We start from the raw sequence: 18,550 nt of genomic DNA on the forward strand, positions 1-18,550 counted from the left end.
TATAAAAATAAAATTATTGTAATCAAAACCATCACATTGTACTAAACGTGTTTGAAGTTTCGTCTAATAGATCTTTCATTACTGTTTGTGATGCAGTTCTGTGGCTGGCTTTGCTTCATAAACTAAATAGTTCATTATTTAAAAAGATTTTTAAGCTGTTTTTCAATAATTCAAAAAAAATAATTTCAATAATTCTTAATTAAAAGAGCGAAAACTTTTCAATTACTATTAAAAAAAACGATTAGAAAAATGTAATAAAAAAAAAAATAAAAGTACGTCCACAGGGAAGATATAGAACAAAAGTGAAGGAACTGATTTGCTTTGTGTATTCATTTTTTGCAGACTGTTATCCTGATGTTCATAGTTGTTGTCGCTTTACCACGTTCTGGCCAACTTCTCCTCTGGCCTTCTTCAGATGGTTAACTGAAGAAGGCCAGAGGATTAGTTGACCAAAATGTGGTGAAACAGCAACTATGAAGATGAGGATAACAGTTAGCAAAAAAATACAAATTATGAAACTTCATCTTAAATGATTCCAAAAAATAAAATAATACTGATTTTCCTTGTTACTGGTTTCAATAGCAGACACTGGAAGTTAGGAAATACGTTAACTGACTATCACCCAATCTTCTGCAACGTTTCTAAATTTTTTAGATGAGAATTTCAAATTTTCTATAATTTGGATTATTTTAACTACTTTTCTCATCTTGAGTATGATTCTCGCACCATTTCAGCTAATGTAACCTTACATCTTTTTAAGGTGTATGTTGTCAAAATTAGGGAATCTTTCTGTCAAGCATGCGAATCTACACATTAATTTAATCCATGCTCTTATTTTCTCGGCCATGACTGGGTGGAAGTTTTGTGTAGTTCGCATTTGTATTCTTAACCTTGAACCTTCAACCTCCAGAAGAGTGTCACTTAGAATTGAATTATGCCACAGATCCTTGTGAACAGTTCTAATATGAATTTTAGGACTGTTAAATCTATTCTTGTATTTAGATGTAAAATCTTAGTACATCACTATAAATCACTACTAATATATATATATATATATATATATATATATATATATTAGTATTGGAACGATTAATTGGAAAAATTGAAAACTAGTGCCTTTTGTCTTTTTTCTTTATTTGATTTTGTTTAAAGCAAATTCTTCCGTTGCTGGTAATAATAATAAAATAATAAATATTTATTGATTTTAAAATACCAGTAAAGCTAAAATTTATAGATCATTTTCCACATGTGTAATTTTATGTTTAGGAAAATATCTGCATATTTAACATGTGTGTGTGTGTTTTTTTTTTTTTTTTTTTTTTTTTTTTTTTTTTTTTTAACAGAAATCAGGGAAATAGCAACTCTTTAGTTAAATATTTAGATTCATAAAGAATCGGAATTGGTAATAATACTGAAATAGTCCCATTACTTATATATATAGGACAACAAGAGAATTAAGACGCAAAACTATATATAGGTAGATATAGAATGGATCATTTATTGAATAATGTAATACAAGCAAAATTTGGGGGATAGAAGGGACTCTTTATGCTAGAGCATTTCGAAGCCTAATGCTTCTCATCAGAAGAGTAGAGAAGGTGCTAGGTAGCCTAGGGGAGATGCGGCGTCTAGCGTAAGGTTCGTTAGGGATGAAAAAGATTAAGAGGAATTATAGTGTTGGAAGCTTTAATGAATTCTAAATAAATAAGGAGAAGCTTATTATATATAGTATGATATATAAGAATATATATATATATATATATAGTATTGAGATTAAGGCGTATATGTATTATGGTTGAACAGGAGGTGTATTGCTGCTGTGTGGTAATTTATTTTAACGGTTTATGGGGTGTCTATTTTATATGGAGCGGGTAATTTTTGATCAATTTGGTGGGGGGGGGTATGTAAGGTTGTAAAACTGAAAGGTAATATGCGGCAATATATTTATAAGTTTCTACTGCTACCTAGCACCTTCTCTACTCTTCTGATGAGAAGCATTAGACTTCAAAATGCCCTAGTATAAAGAGTCCCTTCTATCCCCCAAATTTTGCCTGTATTCCATTATTCAATAAATGATCCATTCTATATCTACCTATATATAGTTTTTGTGTCTTCATTTCATTCTCTTGTTGTCCTATTGTATAAGCTTCAATAATTATTGTTGAGCTTGGCATTATCCGGATAGTTTCCTTTTGTGGAATTGATTTTTCTCTTTTACTTAAAGCTATATATATTTATGAAAGGATAGAGCAAAAGTACGGGCACAATATAAAAACACTCTTCATAAAATCTTGGAAAAGATACCTAGACGACTGCTTTATCCTCTGGAGAACCTCATGGGGGGATATCAAAGAACTCTACACTTTGCTACAAAATCTACACCAAAAAATAAACTTCACACTAGAACAAAGCCCCACAGAACTACCTTTCCTAGACATCCTAGTAACAATAAAAAACAACATAATCACAGACATCTACCACAAACCCACAGACACTCAACAATACCTCTACTTCAAAAGCCACCATCCTAAAAACTGTCTAAAATCAATACCCTACTCCCTAGCATGTAGAGTCTGCACCATAGTAACAGACAGACACCTCTGTTCAACTAGACTGAATGAACTACAAATAACACTGCGGAAAAGAGGATATCCACTACCACTAACCACTAATACAGAAAGGTATTGAACTGGCTGAAAAAATTCCAATAGACCAACTAAGAACCCCAAAAGAACACAACAAAGAACAAATTTTAGCATACGTCTCTACATACAACACAAACAACCCAGAACTATTCACACAGATAACAAAAAACCTTATCCTCCTCAATCAGAACGACAAACTAAACAACATACTTAAAACAACAAAAATAATAAAAAGCAAACGCCAACCCAAAAACTTAAAACACATCCTAACTTCCTCAAAACTCGTCCCACATACTACAAAAGGAGTTACAAAATGCAACAAACCGCGATGTGACATAATAATAGAAGGTAACACATACACATTCAAAAACCCAACACAAACATTCAAAATAAAAAAGGATCTAAATTGCACCTCCAGAAATGCAGTATATGCACTAAGATGCACAACATGCAACAAATCCTACATAGGCGCCACCAAAAATTTCAGCAATAGAGTGGCCTTACATAAGAGCAACATCAAAATTGCAGATAACAGACACCTCTATATTTCAAAACACGTACACACATGCAGTGGAAACAGCTTCAAAATAATGCCAATCTTCCAAACAGACAATTATTTTTATTTACTTACACAGGAAAAAAACTTCATCACCAGATTCACTCCTGAACTGAACAGAGCCTAATATCATCACACAAAAACATGAAATGCAAGGTACACTCGCATGCACATACATATATACACACCCGCACATAAATCAGAACCAACACATTAAAACACACACACGTGTGTGCATACAACCACACACAGACATAACACCCCTATCTCTAATACAACACACTGAACAATACCAACCCTACTTAACCTCGAAACCAACAACACTAGGAAACACTTAGAACCATAATATAATATCTGTTCCAACACCTCGCTCCCTCCTCAGTCAGTGGAGGAGAACCCCCTCATGACTGAAACAACTATCATCCCTTCTATCATCCCCCTCCCATACCTATACCCCCTCCAATTGCCCCCCCCCTCTGGGGAACAAAATCTTCCCCACACTAGGAACCGATCCTGGGTCTGGCCATACCCACATGGGGAGACAAATAAATAGAAACATTAAAAAATCCCCTATACATATTTTAAATACACCCCTCTTTCTAAACAAACATAATATAAGGAATACCCGAAAAGACTAAAATGAAAAATCACAATACTAAAATCCAAGAATCCAAAAAATAAATATCAAAATAGAATGAAAGCACCGCTACCCTTATTTCAGAAGAGCTGACCCCCCCCCTCCTCACACATACACATTAGTAACGACCTCGGATCACAGTCACCTTCCTAAGGAAGCAACTAACCTCATAATACTATAAAACAGTATACACATTCTCAAACCAATAAAAGCACACACACACACACACACACTACCCCACCCCACCCTAAAGGAAAAGAAAAAAAACTCTAGCAGAAAGAGAGTGACTACAGCCTGGTCAGTGGCCTCGACAAGCCCAATAAAAGAGTAATAAAAATTAAACATGCCAATGAATAATAAACACTTACAAGCCTCCACCCCTTGGAAACACTTCAAATGAACTACGAAAATTGCCATTTTTACATCTCCAACACATTTGAAAATAATTTCTGACGAGGACGCTTCACAGAACGTCTGAAACGCGCGTAAAAACGATTTCAATGACTTAAAAACATTATTACATGATCCAAACATAATTCTCAATGAAAAACCAAGACACGGAATAATAAAATGTTAAAAAATACACAGTTGGTGACTACTCCCTTATTTATATATATATATATATATATATATATATATATATATAAAATGGAAAATCTTATTGAAAATTAATTCAAATTTGAAAAAAACAAAGGTATACAGAATTTTTAATTATCCAACAAGGAGTACAGATAAACTTGAAAGATCTCATTTCAGAATTTTGAAAAATACAATTCTCATCAGAGGAAATAGGTTCATAAAAATGTACAGTAAATTTTGCAAATTAATGCATTAAAAACAAATTACAAATATGAATTTAATCATATTTGCATAAATAAATATATAATATATATATTCAATTCATTCGAAATAGGTTAAAACATTGTTTCGTTGCCTTTAAGGGTACAGGAAAAGTAAAAAAGGAAGCGACAAAGGGAGGGAGGGATGCTGTGAGTTTACACTATTGGAAATATAGTTGACCAGAACCTATCCAACTTAATCTTGAACTGGTCCGCTGTTGGTGCGGTGACAAGCTCAAGCGGCAGTCTATTCCAGAGTTGATATATGGATGAAAAATACGACTTTACATCAGTTTAGTCTAAATCTCCGATGGAGCAGGTTGTGTCCTCTTAGTCCACGTTCGGGTACCAGGATGAAGAGAAGATCACGAGAGGTCGTAATGGTCATGAAGGAGGTTATAGGCCAAAATTAGGTCGTACCTCAGTTATTGGCACTCCAGCCAAAAAAAAGTTTCCCACATGGCAGCAGATAGCTTAGGACGGTTAGATGGCTAAAGTCCAGGGAGGAGTTCCTCATTGAGTGATAAAACCCTTATTGATTGATTGATTCTTTACCTAATAGCAAAGCCCTGTCTGTGGGGTATTAGAATATGCCGACTGCCCCCCTGCAGAGGGTAAAAGTCCCTCAATGGGGGTCCTGGATATGACCTTAAACTATATCCAGTGGTGAGGCCCCAGCTTGTGGGCTTTGGAGAGTGTGGAGCCACCCTTTAATTACCATTGCTCCCAGGTCCACTCTGACCCGGAGTGGTAGTACCTGTTAGGGTCCCAACTATGGGTTAAATAGAAACCGACGTGAAAACAACAAATATATCCTATTAAAAAAATTTTTCTTCAAAATCTTTGGATTCGGCATTAAATAATCCGAAAAGGGTTGATATGCCGTAAAACAACCAACCAACCAACCAACCAACCTAATAGCAAATATTTCGGTATAACGTTTCTGAATTTTTTTAGATGAGTATTGGTTATTCGTATTTGGATTCATTGGACTACTAAAGATGAGAACAGTAGTCCGAGGAATCCAAATATAGATTTCAGAGTATACTATCTATTCTGTCCTTCAGTATGGTAGGGCAAATCTTGTTTGACTTGGACAATTTTTATTTTCCTTTCACTTCTCCTTTTTCATTTTCAATTTCAATCTTTATTGCTATTCACTGAATCTTCACTTCACTTTGTCCATTTGCTATTCACTGAATCTTCACTTCACCTTGTCCATTTGCTAAAATGACTTTGCTATTTCCTATTTCCATATTGCCTTCTCCGCCATTTTTTTTAAAAAAACGTTTTATTTTTTACTTGGATTTTACTTCTCTGATAGATTTCCTAGAAGCGCTAATTTACCCTGGATTTCTGTAATTCTGTTTTCCAATTCTTCTAGAGTATCTTAATTGTTTGCTTTCATGCTGATGCAACAAAATAAGAAACTTTCGTTGTGCTAGAGACGGGGACATGGTGAGGGGGACAGAAAAAGATAGGGAGATGTTTTCAACTCCTTTATTTTGTTGTTCATGTTGAGCTATGCCAGATAGCCATACTAGTATTTCTTTGTTTTTTTTTTAAGCATTAAGCTATTGTAATCCATTAATATAGAAAAGGTTTGTAAGCAACCAATTAAATTAACAAAAAAATAGGAATTGAAGCTGAAGGAGCAGTGTTTATGGTACAATATTTTTGCTCTATAATGGAGTATGATCCCGCACAATTGGGAGATTCTATTTATAAATGATTCTGCTAGGAACTGACGAATTGAATTAATTCACGTTCTGCTACCAACCAATCAGAAACCAGAATTTCTCCACAAATATTAAACTTTCTGTAGCAACTTCGCATATGTTTTCTTTGTATCAACACGAGAAGAATCTTTTGCAATGGATTCCAACTCTAGAACTGTCTACTGAAAACCAGTCACCTCCAGGACTTGTGTAGAACTACCATCGGAAACTGTTCTGTCTACTGCAAACTAGTCACCTCCAGGACTCGTGTAGAACAACTAACCATCAGAAACTGTTCTGAAACTAAACATTACTTGCACTTCTAGAGTTTATTTACCTGGGGAAATGTTGTAATCATCAAAAGGTAATAGTAGAAAATAAGTAAATGAAACAATGTCTCTTAAGTGGATCCTATGAAGTAGAGTTCCTGATGAAATATGGGGGAGTGTAAGTATTTTTTATAGCTGAGTGAAATATACTCCTATGACTGTTTTGAGAGTCAGTTTAGTTGAAATTAATGTAGGAAATTATAGAATTTATTGAAACCTACTGATAATTTTTGGGAACATCCATCAGGTGATGACTGGAAGTGTTTATTTTAGAATTTTGTGAGATGCTTCTGTTTTTAGTCCTATGGTATTTAACTTGAGAGGAGGGGAAAAAAAACAGCTTTATTTTATATTCATACACATAAATTATATAAATTGTAGAAAACCTTGCTGTTTTATTTTTATTTATATTCTAATAAGAATTTTTATTTATTTTTTTTTACCAGACAACAGACAAAGAATGGACACCTTGCATTGTGAAAGAAGCAGTTTCACAAATTTATAAGGTATATCTTTTTGTTGTTTTTATGTGTATTTTTCAGTCATTTAGTTTATTTTTACCTCAATATTTTTTTTCTTTTTTAACCTTAACATTAAAATACTTAAAACTAAAATTTTTTTTTTTTCCAAAATTTTGATATCCCATATTTTCTATGCTTTTTTTTTTATCATGGCTTATAAATTTGAAATGCTTAATTTTTTTAGTGATTATTCAGTTTTAGCGTAAACGTATACAACAATATAAGTATGATGGAAGAAATTTTTCACAAATGTTTTGATATAATTTTTCTAATCAATACCATGAATATTATGCAAATTAAATATTCCCCTTTGCAAAACTCAACTATGTTCTGCAAAGGCAACAATTTTCCTCTACAAATCGAACACAAATATTTGAAAATAGAAACTTTTACCAAAAATGACCAGGTTAGGTGAGTCATTTATTTTATATTAATGCCCCCCCCCCGCCTCCTTTTTTTTATTATAAACTTAAAAAAAAATTTTCTAATATTTTAATTTTGTATATTTTTATCAAAGCTTTTAAATTTGAAACACTTTATTTTGTTTCTTGACCAAAATCTCACCGATATTAAAAAAAGAACAATCTGTATGACCAGTGAAAAAATACATTGTACTTCAAAAATCATGTAAATTGATCATGTAGTTTTATTTTTATAAAAAAAAAAAAAAAAAAATCAGTAAGTGATGAATGAGAATTCATAAGCATTATAACAAATCGAAGTTTGAATTGAGTTACTTCCCTTTTTTTTTTTTTTTTTTTTTTTTTAGTTTGTTTGTAAAATGGCAGACAAGATAGTCGCTCTTCTGTTACTCATAAAATTTTATCTTTAAAATTTGATTAATTTACATAATTTTTAGAATATTTTTGTTTCATCATGGATATATACAGCATAGAAATTTTTCTTTACTTTTGTTTTTAATATATGGAGAATTTTGGACAATAATCAACTTTAGTGCAATTAATCTGTTTGACTATATAAAAAAGCATATGTATGATGATAAAACACTTTTAATATAATTTTTCTAATCAATGCTATGATAATTATACAAATTAAATATTACCCATTTGTTTAGTATTTCTATTATGCTTAAAAGAATGTCATAGTCATGTTAACACACTGGTTTACATTGCCTGGTCAAAACATATTGGCAGGTGGAGGATTTAGTCACATACTATTTAAGATACACCAAATATCCTAAGTTGTTACAATTTTTCTTAAAGTTGGCCATATTTTAGATTTTTGAAAGGATAAAACAGCCATTTTTATCTATGAAATTCAAACAGGGAAATAAAATCTCATAGCTTAAAGGGAAATAACTTATAGGTTAAATGAAAATTTCTATTTTTAAATGCAGCTGATCTTAGTTATAATAATAATAATAATAATAATTAGGAATAAATTGATTGTAAATTTAATTTATATAATATTTAGAATATTTAAAATAATTCTATTACTAATTTCGATTTTAAAAATTCAGAGCTAATTGTTAAAACAGATTTTCTTTAATGTAATATGCAAATGAGATAATCTCTTGAATGTTTATTCCTTTTGAAGAAATAGTGTATATAGAAATCATGCAAAAATAAAAGTATATATAAGTCTATTTTCAGTATTAAAATCTATTTATGAAACTGTACCTTTTGTATATATTAACCAAACTGGACAAACAACCAAACAGACATGAATACAACTTTATTATAATAGATGCATACATGTCAATAATCTATCTGCAAATGCCCATTTTGGAATTTCACTGTCAATGTCGCCACAACCCTCAGCCATTTATTTAGTGGAGGGTTATTTCCGTTTGCAGCTGAACTTTTTGTCTAGCATAGACTTTGCAAGTGGTTTTGAATCCATCAACAGTTATTTTATTTTTGACAATGTACTGTTTTGTTTGTTCTGGCCATGTGTATGTCTATCAAGTGTATTTTATTCTTGCTGGGTTACATTTCTGGTACATCTAGCTCGGATATTCAACACTTGAATGATATTAATGATATTAAATTTTTGTCCATGACCAGGTTTATGGAGATGGCAATCTGCAAAAAAAAAATATGTCCTCAAGGATGATGCCTAAATGAATCAGATGACGTTTTCCACCTGCTTTTTGACTAAAAGCTGTGGTACATTTGTTAAAACTGTGACTAGTAAATTTGTCTACTGAAAGAAGCACATATCTTGAGACTCCATTGTTCCCTTTAATGGGCTGGAAAGGGGGGGTATGTCTGACAAATAAGACTTTGTTTCATCTATATTGGTTACAATTTGGAAAGCTATAGTCAACTGTCAAAACCAGCTAGTTTAATATAATTTTTAAAATTTTTGACAAGATAATCTGTGTGTCAACGCGATTATATTGTATAATTGTCAGATCACCGAAGTTAAGCAACACTGAGCCTAGTTAGTATCAGATGGGTGACCATTTGGGAATTCTAGATGCAGTATGGGCTCTCCATCCGCTTATCTCAGCATTTGTTTCCGGTCATCCCGAGCATATATATACTCTATGTGCCACTGGTATTTAACAATGTCGACTCAGGAGAAGTGTGGTTGGAGATTGTGTACCTCTTGACACCAAAATTTCATGCGCAGACACCCCTATGGTGGGTATCCATAGTCTGTCAAGATTGAGAGCACCTTTACCTTTGCCTGATAATATAATTAAAAAAAAGGAATTATTTGTTAAATTTTAATGAGCTTGTTTTTTTTGTTTTTTTTTTAATTGCTGTATTTTTCCTTTGACTTCTACCAAATATTTTGTTTATAATCTGGCGGTTTTTATTTGTGAAAAGATATTGTACATTCATTGAGCTGTGGCTCAAATTATGTCATTTTTTCGTTCCATTTTGTGTTTATTTCAGTTTTGAGTTTGGATTTTTGTGCTTTGCCTTTCTACACTTCTGCCCGCTTTTTTTCTCTTGGCAAATTTGTAGTTTATTGGTTATGTAGTGATTCGCTCAGGTTGTACACTTTTTTTTTCTTGCTTGAATAGAAATACATGCAGCACTTTCTTTTTTTCTTTTTTAATCATTCTTTTTGCATTTTTGATAGATTATCATAATCATTACCATGAAGTGTCATATGAAAGTTAAATCTCTTGATTCTGTTCAACTAAAATAGAAGCAATTCTGTACGGATAAAGTTAAAAATCTTATTGTGAAAAAAAAACATTGAAACTGATAAATTATGAAATTTATTTTACAAGTAATTTTCATTATAATGCATTCATGGTTATATTAAAGTGGTTAGCATCCAGAATGACTGCCAAATTTTATCCTAGTCTTTTTTTTTTTTTTTTTTTTTTTTTTTTTTTTACTTTCCAGCTAACTAGTAAAATTAATCCACAAATCATAGCACAAATTAATATTTGCTATTTTCAAAATAAAAATAAAATCCACAAAAATCAGATTAAATTAATATAGTTAATTTAACATGATTATTGCTTGGAAAATCAGACAAAACTGATCAATAAAATTTGGAAGCTATTTTTGGTGCTAACCGTTTCAATGTAACTGCACATATTTAAATTTAGATTACTTCTGGTGTGTAATTTTTTATAATAAAAATAAATCTGATATAGATCAAATGACTTTTACAATCTTGTATTTGATTGAAACCATTTTATGAAAAGTAAAATGTCTATTGTTCAAAAATATTAAAATGAATTAACACGTTTGTCACATTAATTGAATACAATCTCCTTATTCAAAGGTCCTGGATATGACCTTAAACTATATCCGATGGTGAGGCCCCAGCTTGTGGGCTCTGGGGAGTGTGGAGCCACCCTTTAATTGCCATTGCTCCCAGGTCCACTCTGACCTGGAGTGGTAGTACCTGTTAGGGTCCCAACTATGGGTTAAATAGAAACTGACTTGCAAAATACAACTATATTCTATTAAAAAAAATTCTTCAAATTCACCGGATTCGGCATTAAATAACCTGAAAAGGGTTGATATGCCATAAAATAACCAACCTTATTAAAAAGAGTTGCTTTTAAACGTTGAATGATTAGTGATAAAATTTTCAACCAAATTAACTTTATAGTTTTCTGTTGCTTGTAAAGTTTAGAGATTATTTATAGCATATGAATTGGAAAAAAAATTTTTTTTAAGTATTAAGCAGAGAATTGTTAATTAATGTTTGCTTCAATGAAAAAATGCTGCCTCAATACACACACATACACACTAATATATATATATATATATATTACATATTACTTTTCATCCACTTATATAGTCTGATTTCATTTACAAATAATACATGGATACCTATATAGCTTAATTGCCATAGATATATTTCCATACTTCTAAGTTATATTCATGTATTGAGCACTGTTGAAATAAATAATTAAAATATATACACAATAAATTATCTTATGTGTATATATACTTGAAATGTATATAATTAGAATATTTATCTCAGGATAAGTACAATTAATTCTCCGAACAGAAAATGTTCGACGCACTATTATGTCCCTTTATGAGGATTAAAATACATAATGCTATTAATTTGTATTCCAATGTTTAACAAAACTCATTACATTATTTTTATTCCAGAGAATACCTAAAATTTTGGTCTTAAAAGAAAGTTAAAATTAAAGGTCTTAATTGGTTCTCAATGATAATGTATTTAATGCAAATCTGAAATATTTGACTTTCTAAATGGGAGTTTGTGTCATTATGCCTTGTAAGACCCCATTAAAATACTTTAGAGAGATAGAAACTTGGAATATTTATTAATTTATGTCTAATATATCTAATGTCGTGACTGGAGACATCTGAATTTTCACAAAGAGTTTCCACTTCTATTAGCCCCTTTGCATAAACTAAATGTAACTTGCAGTATTCACCCTTACACCTAGCAGCTATGTTTCAAAATTCATAATGATCAGTCAATTAATTTAGGAGTGTAGTTTGTACATATAACCATAAACATCTTTGTATACTTAACAAAATGGAGATAAAGTTAATCTAATGTATTATACCCTTGAAAATGAAATAAAACTCATCTTATGTTTAAAAATCTGTCTTTAATGACTCTAATATAACCCAGTTTAAAATTTTATGAGTATTTTAGGTAATGACAGCTAGTTAAAATAAGCAAAATACGTAAGATTCAACAAAGTCGACCATTTTGTTTTATTTTTGTTTGTTCACAGCCAATCGCTTAATTTTACATTTGCCATTTTTATATCTTTTACACATTTGCTTTTTGATAACTGAAATAATTAAAAGCAACCGTAATTATCATTTCTCTTAGACCCCATTGCAAGTGGCAGAAATTTGAGGAAGGGTTATTCTTTTAGTTTTTTTTTTTTTTTCCTGCCCAAATTTTGTTTTCATAATTTCTTTTTATATTTATTGTATATTTGTTGAGAATGTGTTCTTCAATTATTTGTAAAAAATGAAAAGGCTTGTTGTCTCTTTTAGAAATTGGATAGAGATCGGGTCATGTTAACAAATGTTTATAAAACAGTTCATGAGAAAATTGTGACCCTAATCGACCCCCCACCCTCACCTTGACTTTTATACAAATCAATCTTTTCATTACCTATAACATTTTTACTTCTCACCACCCTATCCTTTTTGTTGCTTCATTCTCATTTACTCTCAAAATCTCAGCTCAGCAGACATGTACATTATGTTCCCATCTCCTAAAAAATATTACTGAATTTTACTTTTTTTTTTTACCCCCCCCCCAAGTTCTTAAAAAAAAAAAAAACTGTAACAAGTTTTCAGATTATAAAAGTAATTTTTAAGATTACTTTTCCAATTTTTAAGTAAGAAGTGTTTGCTTTGTAAGTTTTGTATAAGATGATCAGGCTTCTTTTATATTTAAAAAGAAAATGTTTGTCACATGACTTAAATTAACCAATGAAATGCTGACAAGGACAAGCATTTGAAGCTGAATTCTAATTGAAAAAAAAAGTAGAAACGTCTGCCCTGAATATCTGCACATTTTGATTTTGAACCTGTTAATTCAGATATATATATATATATATATATATATATGTGTGTGTGTGTGTGTGTTTTAATTTAAAATCTTATATAACGATGTTTTCAATTTTATTTGTCAAGATTTCACAAGTATTTGATTTTTATAGTTCATTTTTTTTTTTTTTTATAAATCTTTAGATCATTATATCATTTTAACTCCAAATACTTACATTAACTGAAAAAGAAGAAAAAAAACATTCTACTCGAAATCTCAAAATGACTTTTTTAAACAAGTTCTTTTTTCTGTATTTAATTAATTAAAAAAAAAAAACGAAGTTAATTTTATGTTAATTTCCTAGAACTGCTTCTATGGAACACAATACCATGGCATTGATTACCAAATAACTATAATATGGTTGTTCTCATTAAATATAAACACGTTTTTGAACTGTCCTCTAAAATAATTAGCTCCTATTTAAATTCCACCATCACAGATGATCAGTGTTGTCTTGCCTGACACTCATTAACCCTTATCCTTGAATGACCTCTGTGCCTTGATAAGCGGTGACTATATAGTATTAATAAAAATAAACTGTAACCTGTAATTAAAAATAATCTGAAAACTTGATACTTAATCGATAGTATTTCAAAGAAAAAAAAACATTTAGTAGTAAATATTTAGGGGTGGGGACAGATGTAAGAATCGTACAAGTCAACCCCTTAATTCTTAATTGATATTGTTGCAAGATATCTGCTTTCTTGAAATATCTTTGTTTCTTGTATCTATTTACTCATGAACTGTATTTAGTAAAAAAAAAAAAAAAATGGTGCTTTTCTTTGAGACTAAAGTAAAATATAGCGGTTCAAAATAAAATAATCAGAAGACTTCTGCATATATTTAGTTATCAGTGAAAAATATTAATATAAACCTAAAAATATGGAAAATTAGTTAGAATTTTAATAATTTAGTAAAATTTAAAAAAAAATTAATTTACTATTCAGTCCACACTCTAACCCCAGCATTCGTGTTGAGCCAAACTGGTTGTAAAAGATTATTTCGTGTACAAATTGTTTTGCGGATTGTCATCCTTATCTTCACAGTTGTTGTTTCACCACATTTCAGCCAACTCATCCTCTGGTCGTCTTCAGGTGGTTAATTGCAACGGGGTAGGAAAAAAAAAATACATAAAAGATTATTTCGTTTAGGGGTGGGAACAAACGTAAGAATCGTACAAGTCAACCCCTTAATTCTTCATTTAATATTTATTTTACACATGGGATTCACACATTGTAGCAGTCTGTCGCAAAGGAGACCATGACAGACTCTAACTCACCTTTTCATGCAACAACATTTCTTCATTCTCCCGTCACGCGTGACTTCTCGTTACAACAGTGGCATCTCTGACGTAATCGTCTTCTCTAACATGCTCTCTCTCCTTTTTTATTATTTTTTTTCCATTACAGTTATGTCATTTCGCATTTCATATGCATATGCACATCTGCACTCTGTCACACTAATATGAATGATCTGCTGGCTTGTCATAAATAAAATTAATTTACTCTTCAGAGTCTACAAAGTGCTTTTATTTTTTAATTAAAATTCTATTATTTTCTGTAATTCTTGACATGCGCTATTTTTCCACTGAAAAATATATTTAGAAGTTTTCCTGTTATTTTATTTTGAGCTGTCCATATTTTGCAGTTGTCTCAATAGAAAGTAAACCGTATATTGGCATAACATGCAAGAACTCTCTACTAGCTAAGAATGTGTTCGCCCATCAGGTGTGAATTAGAAAAGTCAATTCCTGCTATATTTATCATGTTCTTGTCAAAGGCTTTGTTAACTTTTATTTTAGACAAAAATACATTTTCTAAAGTCAAACACGGGTCTCAAAAAAACGAAACTTTCCAGGAATATGATACATAACTTTCATCAGACCACACTGATGCAAGTAATGATACAATGTAATGTTAAAAGTATATATATATATTAATAAAAGTTTAATCTGCATACCTTGTCCCAGTTATCAGGTGCCTTGAATAAGTTTCCAGACTTTTTTATACTATCATTTAAAATTTTCGTAGACTCTTGAAAAGTTAGTATGTTATTGCTCTACATCTTACTAGATGAGAGACCAATTATGATTTCAGGTTCAAATGAACAGCTACAGCAGGAATTGGAATACACTCTACTAAAGCCTGATTGTCACAGCTGGTGAATTTCAAAAGAGCAATCTAGATGTGAGAACACTTTAGAAAAACGATATGCAAGAAAATTTTGTTTTTATACTTGGAATAATGCCACAGAAACGTATGGAATGCTTCAGACTGCGTTTGGACCATCTTGCATGAATCGAACATCAGTTTGAGTGGCATAAGAGATTCAAGGATGGCAGAGAGTCTGTGAGGGATGATGAAAGGTGTGGGTGGAGTAAGGAAGTCAGAACACCAGGGTTGATTGACCAAATAATTTCATTAATAAGGACTGTCGTGTGTCTAGAGACAATAACTGTATGGTTTAATGTTAATGTGAGAAATGTGCAGTTTTTTTTTTTTACTTATCAAGGCCCGAAGGCCACTCAGGGATAAGGGTTATTCGTGAGGAACTGAAGACACAGAAGATTTGCACAAATGCACCAGTCCACAACTTCATCCTTGTCACAGATTATTTGACCAAGATGGGCATCAAGACAGTTCCTCACTCTCCATATAGTCCAGTCCTTGCTCCTTGTGATTTTTGGTTATTCCCTAAGCTTAGACAGCACCTTAGAGGCTGTCGTTATGAGACAATTGTGATGAGGGTCTTTGACACACTTCCATGGGGCCTTCCAGAATTTGTTGGAATGGTACATTGCAGCCGGAGGAAGTTACTTTGAAAGGGACTAGTTTCATGTGTGTACTATCAATAAAAGTGCATATACCAAAAAAAGTCTGGAAGCTTATTGAAGGCGCGTTTGCTTTAATTTGCTTCAGTGTCTATCAGTTAAATGTCTGCATTGTATTGCCTTCTATAAATTACCTTTTCTATACACTCTTTTGTTTATTAAATTTTTAGGTGAAAGTACAGAATAGTTAACAAAGCCCCCTTTCTCATGTAAAGAATGGCTTTCTAAATATTTAGAAAGCTATTCTTAACATGAGGGATATTTTTAAAACTATTTCCTTTGCGTATTTGTAAAATAAAAAAAAAAAATTCTAGTTATATTTTTCTATTAAAAAATAATTTACAAGCTTCCAATGAAAGAAATCACAATTTCTTATGTGTTGACCTAGATTTTAATGCGTGTAAAATACGCAGGAAACCAATTTTCACAATTCATCAGTGACTACTGAACACATTCTAAGCCAAAAGTGGCAATTCTCGGTCGTTATGCTATTATGCAAAATAAAGCACCATAAGTTTTTAATTTTTTTTTAACTTATATTTTAGTAAAGAAAAAAAAAAAAAATTCTGAATCATTTTTTTTTTTCCTTAAAATTTCATGTATTTTAGTGGCCTATCGACCCTTCGTTTTATGTAGAGAAGGTAAGCACGTGTCCTGAGTGCGACATGTCATTTCTTAGTTAAGTGGTAGTTAGACTGTATTATTATTATTTCATTTATTTTATTTTTTGTGATACCAGTCCAACTGTAAACGTGTATATATGTATATAACTGTGTTTTATATAGATATATGCAATAGTTAGTCTTTGTTGTGACTGTACGTGAAGTTAGGTTGTGGCCTTTGTGTTCACATGCAAGAAATCTCTGAAGATAAATAGAAAACCTGAAGTTTTGGCTAAAGCTCTTGGTTCCAGGATTTAGAAGACCATTATTTACTAAGTGATGTAAATTACACATAAATGTTGTTTGCGTTTCACTTGTCTTTTGTCTTTTATTTTTTTTATTTATTTAAACGTAAACATTAATTTTAGCTATGGATGTAGCTAACAAATTCCTCTAAATGTTTAAGATTCTTCCATGCATAGCATATACTGTAACGTAACGATATGAATTGGATATTTCTAAAATCGAAAGGGATATAAACTAATTAATATTATTGTTTATTTATTTTTATTGATTTATTTTCATGCATTTTCACCCCAAACAAGGCATACTACCATTTGGATGTGAGGGGCTACTATTTTGGATCTTGGATCATATATATGTGCGAAATTGAGCTGCGAGATGTTTGTTTGCATACATTTAAATTTCTGCATATTAGTACACTCACATAAGCAAGAAACAGGAAGGGAATTTCAAAGTCTAACAGTACATGAAAGGAATTATTAAAGTAGAAGGCTTTCCAGCATCTAGGCAACTTGACACTGAATGGGGTTAGATTTTGCTACTTGTCAGCTTAGTCAGGAGTGTACATACATCAAGAGAACATAAGTGCTACGAGTTCATCAGAGCATATTTCATTAAAGTACTTGTAAAAGGAATGCGGCATTGTGATGATAGGATAGAGGTTGGTTGATACCTATTAGGACCTGTTAGATTTGAGATTTTTTGGGGTGTAAGAGGGAGAGGATAGTGGTAGATGCATCAGATCAAATGTGGCCACAATACTCCATGCATGGGTGAACGGTGGCTTTGTAGGATCCTCTGAGTAATTCTCTAGCACAGTATAGGGAGCCCACCTTCTTTGCAAAAGATATTTTTTGCCTGTGAATATTAAGCTGAGGAGTTTGAACAATGAACTCTCCTGTCACAGTTTAAGAGGCACTGCCCAAAGCATTCTCTGTTGCGAATCAGTTCAGAATCTAGGGAGGGTTTCTTTGGTTCTTTACAACCGCTGTTACACAAACGACTTTCCTAGTCTCTTTCCAATTATTATTCCCATGACAGGTGCTTGATTAAGTTCCAATCTCATTTGTCCCCTTATAAAACATGCACAGCAGGAATTTTTTTTCTTCTGCAGCACATAAAAACTTTTCTTTCCCTCGTGTTATGAATGGGGGTTTGACATATAACTTAATTCCTTATAGAATATTATGTCCGAAAACGGATGTATGTGTATATTTTTGTGTAGCACATGAATGCCAGAAAGTATTGAAAGAAATGAAGATACTCACAGTTGACTTGATATTTTATTTACTAGGAGGCGATGCATAGAATGATAAAAAATTAAATTATCGGTCTTAGTCCGATATTACTTGAGTTTTTGTGTCACAGCTATCATGGACAAGTAGTATATCACCATATTCATTTACCCGGATTCAAAGTCATCCATTTTCTTTTTTTCACCTGCCAGCATCTCTCATCCCGTTCTCGCATCTCCCCCCTGAGAACTTGTATAAGAAGTAAGACGAGTCAACTCCACCTGAAACAGAAAAGGAGTTAGCTCCCTTTGATCTTGTTCTATCATCCTAATTCTCTG

General features: G+C 31.7%; 1 protein-coding gene across 2 annotated transcripts in view; it reads left to right on the plus strand.

The window, feature by feature from the left end:
- Window positions 1-18,550, plus strand: part of LOC145246061 (intermembrane lipid transfer protein VPS13A-like) — a 468,532-nt gene that overhangs the window by 178,766 nt on the left and 271,216 nt on the right. For both annotated transcript variants that reach the window (XM_080107901.1, XM_080107902.1), the window contains exon 7: window positions 7,171-7,230. In XM_080107901.1, the coding sequence (XP_079964027.1) occupies window positions 7,171-7,230 (60 nt within the window). The remainder of the gene's footprint in view (window positions 1-7,170; window positions 7,231-18,550) is intronic.

The sequence above is a fragment of the Euprymna scolopes genome, chromosome 23, assembly GCF_053919585.1.
Source record: "Euprymna scolopes isolate OS-2025 chromosome 23, ASM5391958v1, whole genome shotgun sequence".
NCBI lineage: Eukaryota > Metazoa > Mollusca > Cephalopoda > Sepiida > Sepiolidae > Euprymna > Euprymna scolopes.